At 39.2% G+C, this 6,000-nt stretch overlaps 1 protein-coding gene across 1 annotated transcript in view; it reads right to left on the minus strand.

Moving 5' to 3' along the window:
• Window positions 1–4,224, minus strand: part of LOC108279435 (thyrotropin-releasing hormone-degrading ectoenzyme) — a 191,164-nt gene extending 186,940 nt beyond the window's left edge. The window contains exons 1-2 of the mRNA XM_017493685.3: window positions 3,732–4,224; window positions 748–1,433 (exon numbers count right to left, since the gene is read on the minus strand). Coding sequence (XP_017349174.1) covers window positions 748–1,418 — 671 coding nt within the window. The 5' untranslated portion in view covers window positions 1,419–1,433; window positions 3,732–4,224. The remainder of the gene's footprint in view (window positions 1–747; window positions 1,434–3,731) is intronic.
• Between the last annotated feature and the right edge of the window lie 1,776 nt (window positions 4,225–6,000).

Here is a 6,000-nt window from a genome sequence, read left to right on the forward strand (position 1 = left end):
AGCCCCTTTGCTGCTTGTCCAACAATACTGTATAGTATTTCTATTGTTTTCTTTTTCTTCTTCATAGAAATTTTATTTTGAAAATAAATATATTAATTTCAGGTCACACGGTGGCTTAGTGGTTAGGACATTTGCCTCACACCTCCAGTATTGGGGGTTCGATTCTCACCGCTGCCCTGAGTGTACGGAGTTTGCATGTTCTCCCCATGCTGAAGGGGTTTCCTCCCCCAGTCTAAAGACATGCATAGTACTGTAGGCTGATTGGCATGTCCAAAGTGTCCATAGTGTCCATCCAGGGTGTACCTCGCCTTGTGCCTAATGCTCCCTGGGATAAGTTCCAGGTTCCCCATGACCCAGCAGGATAAGCAGTATAGAAACTGGATGGATATTAATTTCACTGATTCAATTTCAAATTTCAAGCATTTAAACCTTTAAAACAGAAGGATCAGAGCACAGTCAGGGGGACTAAACCCTTGACATCCGTACTTATACATTGTAAGAACTCATTTAAAAATATGTTAAATTAAAACTGAACTGAACTGTATATGATTGTTCAAAGCTTGTTAATTCAACACTATGGAATGTCTTTGTGTATATGACCTTAATCATCTTAATACCTTTTACTTCCTACACACACTGTATTACAAATTTAAAATTTTAATTAACACTTACAATGTTTATGTAAGCCCAGCTGGACATGTACTGAGGATTTTGCTGTGTAGTATCAAACTACACTTATCTAATTACCTTTTCTCTCCGTGCTGCATGTATGAGCTGCGGAAGAAGCCCAACAGTTCGTTTTCGATTTGAGCTTCAAACGTGATGTTGATCTTGTATGTTCTGAGTGGCTTCATTTCTCTGTGCAAAGTGATGACGTAGACCTGGTTGGGAGCATAGTGGAAGTGACGGTGGATCCTCATTGCACCTGGTTTTTTACTATCTGAGTAGACAGCCAGCTTATCCACATCCAGCCTGTCCGCATGTAGCACAATGAACTTGGTAGCGTTCACACATTCAAACTCGATGCTCACCTTGCCAGAGAAGGTGTAATTGTCCATGAACACAGAGAGCTGAAGGTCATAGTGGCGTGGGCGTAGCGTGGCAGGTAAGCGTGAATGCCGCCATGGCTGCAACTCTTCCCCTTTATGCTCAGAATTTCCGTCTCGTGACTGATTAGTCCCAGTACCAGGTAGAACAACTCTCTCACTGCCACCGCTGCATTTCTCAAAGCGGACACCCAGCATCACGGCAATGGCTGTCACCACAATGAGTGTGAGGATGGAGATGGCAAAGGCAAGCACAAGTCTCTTGTGCACAGTGATGTGCTGTTCAGTGGTCCGGGGTCGCACCACCACACCGTCGGCCCACTGGTCGGACAGCGCCCGGCCATTCCTCATGCTCAGGTCCTCAATCCCCATTGACAATTTAAGTCACTGCAAAGAAATGGAGGACAATTGTTTGACTGCAGTTAAACAGCATGTGTGCTAATTTATATTTCATAGTTTTAGTGTTTGGAACACTTTTACAGTCAGATTGTGCTATAGCATAGAATTGCATACACCCACCAACACTCAAAGTGTGCCAACAGCATGAATTAACACATAACTGTAAATGAAGTAACTGATGCATACATTATTGGCTTACAAATCTGTATACTTACAGGGCTGATTTAAAGCTTCGATGTTTATAAGATAAGCTGTACTCACATAAATACGATGAGTTAATTAAAGTCACGTTAAAGTGTCAATTCCATTTATAATATTTAAACTAATAATAACTAACAGTTAAACTTAGTTAGCTAAGTAACTTAACTGTTGTTAGCATTTGCTATCTACACAACAATTAACTGCTTTAACAATAAACAATTAAAAAATAATCATTTGATAGCTAACTACCATTATCCAAACTAAACTTGTAGATAACACTTAGAGTAATTCATTCATTAACCATATATAATGTATAATCTGATTACAGAAAAAAAGTCTATATATTAAAATTAATTGTAATGCAAATTCAGATATATTGGAACAGATTTAAAATTTTCACAGGATGATACATATTCCACACTATACAATACATTTCTGAAATCCTCACAGTGTTGACAATTTACATCTGTAGGAAAGAGGTTTATATTATATTCTAAGAGAGCATGGCTTACGCTGTTTGGTAATTTAAGACGGCATGTTTGGTCATTTGGGACAGCGTGTTTGTAAATTTGGGACACACTTAAAAAAAATTATGAATTTGTTGCATACTTATTCATGGCATGAACACAAGTTCAAATTTCTGATTTCAATTTCAAATTTCAATATATATAATTTAAATGCCAGGATTTCAAAAAATCACCAACCAATTCATGGTCAATGCATGCTAATAATAAAAAGTCAAATTTGCTACATATTAAGATGTTGTCCTACGCATTTTTACCACAATAACAGTGTTTAGGAAATATATAATATTTTAACAATTCATAACCAATAGTTTCTCAAATTAATTATGAATAGATTAGGTATATTTCACAGTAAAAAAAAAAAATAAATAATAAAAAAAATTTTTAAAAAAAGGCAAAGTAACATTTGAGTTGGACTTTTTTTGCTTTCTTGCATTTTCTTATATTTTGTTTATATTTATATCTTAGGTTAGTTGGGTTTATTTCTTTCATTACTGATTTTAACAACCCATCGGTTGGATTGTGCATTCGGTTTTCTGGATAGCATTTTACATTTTAGTTTGGCATTACACACGCATTTAAAGTTAGCATTACATGAGGGAAATAAGTATTCAGATAATATTTGTTGTTATTTATTATACTTCCCTGCATGTATCCACTTCAAATATACAAAGTTGGGTTAGTGCAGGTGGAAATGCCTCATTGTTGAGAGAGGTCAGAGGAGAACGGCCAGACTGGTTTGAACTGACAGGCTAAAGTAACTCAAATAACCACTCCTTACAACTGTGGTGCGCAGAAAAGCATCTCAGAATGCACACCATACCAAACCTTGAGGCAAATGGTCCACAGTAGCAGAATATCACATTGGGTTAAACTACTGTCAGCCAAGAACAGGAATCTGAGAATACAGTGAGCACAGGCTCACTGAAACTGGACAGCTGAAAATTGGAAAATTATCACCTGGTAATTACTTAGAACTTTAAGTTCTAGAAATTATTATATGTAGACATTTCTAAAGCCCAGTGATTTCAGTGACACCTTGTGCCCTGTGGATGGGGACCACATCCTATCATCCTGGAAAACACCACTCCCATCAGGATAGACATGTTTCATCATATGATAAAGGTGATCAGTTAAAATAACTTGCAGATAAGTTGACCCAAACAGTGCCAGAAAAAAGCCCCTCACAGCATAACACAGCCTCCTTCTTTTCGTTTCATTTTTCACCCGTGTGTATGTCTATTTTTAGCGGGAGTGCGCATTTCTCTTCCAGTCTGCCTGATGTGAATTGTACCATGCACAGGACTGAAATGAGCCACAGTGTGGGAAGAGAGGACGGATCGCGGTTCTACAATACCATCCTTAAAGCAGGAGCTTGCCCACTCGCCCCAGGTTGCCTAATGTGAGATTATCCTTCACATCACCGGGGAATGAGATTTTCTTAGAGAAGTTTTTTTTTTTTTTTTTTTAACCTGCACTCATTCACACATTATCCAGTGTTACAGCAGGTCGCTAAAGTCATCGATGTATAGATACACTGCAGTCGGACTGTAATTCTTACCAGCGCCTTAACTTAACGCAGCATCACTTCCAGCTCGCGCTGCTCCTGAATCCTCGGCCCCGCCGCTCGCTCTTTACGGCTCACATCCGCCTGCAGCACGTGGGGGGTGGGGGGGAGAGGCTCTGTGCGTTCCGTGATCAGCGCGCGGCCCCGCTCACGACTGGATCCCGCATCAGTGCACGCGGATTAGCGTTCGTTTATGCGATGCTGCATCCCGCGAGCCACAAGCAGCCAGCTGCCTTTAGATCATCCGCTTCATCTGCGTCTCTCTCTCCCCGTCTCTCTCTCTCTCTGAGTTTCTCTAGTTCTCTGCTGCTGCGCACAAACACTAAATGCGCTCGTTTCCCTCTGCCTCTCTCACCCCTTTTGTCTCGATCACTTTGACTCTCTTTTTCACTCCTCCCTCTTTCTCTCTTCCCCACTGTCTCTTTCTCTCTCCCTTTATTTTCTCAACTGATCTCATAGCTGCAAACACACTTGTTCACACTGTGTGTGTGTGTGTGTGTGTGTGCGTGCGTGCGTGCGTGTAGAACAGCGCGGTTGAATTCCGAATCTGATTGGTCAAAAGGTGTGGATTAATTTTATATATAGCTCGGCTCGGACAGTAGTTCCGGCAGTAAAATAAGCGATGTGTTTATATGAATGCGCTCTTTCTCCGGTATTGCCTCTATAGTGACAGCTTATACACAGGGACCTGTATGGTAGACGCTCCACATAAACTAAGACAGGGATTCCCAAACTTTTCCAGGGCAAGGCCCCCCCAAATGGCAGTAACATTTGACCGAGGCCCCCCTTTTGCAAGATGTCTTTAAAATACATTAAAACTACAGATTTCTGAATATATCCCCCTTTCTTTTTTTTATTAATAATTACATCTTGCTTCTTTACATTACATTAGATTAGGAATTGAGTGTATGTGTGTGTGTGTGTGTGTGTGTGTGTGTGTGTGTGTGTGTGTGTGTGTGTGTGGTTGTCTGAGAGTGAGAAAGAGAAAATCATGTATTTATTTATTTTTCACACCAAATTGTTGAGGCCCCCCGGGCGCCCCCTGGCGGGCCCCAAGGGGGCCGTGGCCCCCACTTTGAAAACCACTGAACTAAGACTAATAATAAACAAATTCAAAACGAGTTTTTGTTTCAAAAGAAAACTGTAGGCCTATAATTATGTGGTGAAGTTGTTTGTTTGTTTGTTTGTTTGTTTGTTTGTTTGTTTGTTTGTTTTGTTAGGAGACATTTATGTAAAATTTATGGAAGAAGTCACTGTCTGCACTTTGTTACAATCACAGTGCTCTAATTAATCCAGGCTCTAGAAAGTCTTCAGGACAGAAGAATTTGCGCTGTCCAGTTTCTCATTAAAATCGCAAGCTCTGACATATTTTGTCTAATTAACTTTTTTAATTCAGGAGAGGCTGGTGATACTGTTTATAACAGAAGTGTTAAGAGGAACTCACTTGTCTTACAAGTGCTTCATAACATTAAATGTAAATATAAACTGTTTAAAAATACATGATGTTGTTCAGTAATGAATTAAAGATTGTAACCGTTGGCAAATCTCTGTGGTATAAATATGAGTAGACTAATGGTAACTGTACCACACCACTCTGGTGTGTATTATTTTTGCTTAACAGCATGGTGTGTGCGTGCGTGTGTGTGTGTGTGTGTGTGTGTGTGTGTGTGTGTGTGTGTGTGTGTGTGTGTGTAAAGAGGGATCATAAAAATTGCATTTAGTTTTTTATTTCTTACTGAAGTGGAGAAGCTATGTCATATAACAGATGTTTACATATAACAAACTAGACACAATAATAGCAGAATTTAGCTGAATTTTGAAACCGTTCAAAAGTTTACACACCCTTGATTATTAATACTGTGTGTCGTTACCTGGATGATCAGAGACTGTTTTTATGTTTTGTGAGAGTTCTTCATGAGTCCCTTGTTTGTCCTGAGCAGTTAAACTGCCCACTGTTCTTCAGAAAAATCCTCAAGGTCCTGTACATTCTTTACTTTTCCAGCATCTTCTGCATATTTGACCCCTTTCCAGCAGCGTCTATATGATGATGAGATTTGTCTTTTAACACTTACGACAAGTGAGGAACTCATACACAACTATTACAAAAGGTGCAAACATTCACTGATGCTCAAGAAGGCAACACAATACGTTAAGAGCCAGGGGGATGTAAACTTTTGAAAAGAATTATCTTTATCATTTAATTATCATTCCATATTTAACAACATATATTTTTTATATAAAAAAACAAGTTTTGATACATTAT

This window comes from Ictalurus punctatus, chromosome 19 (genome assembly GCF_001660625.3).
Source record: "Ictalurus punctatus breed USDA103 chromosome 19, Coco_2.0, whole genome shotgun sequence".
Classification (NCBI taxonomy): domain Eukaryota; kingdom Metazoa; phylum Chordata; class Actinopteri; order Siluriformes; family Ictaluridae; genus Ictalurus; species Ictalurus punctatus.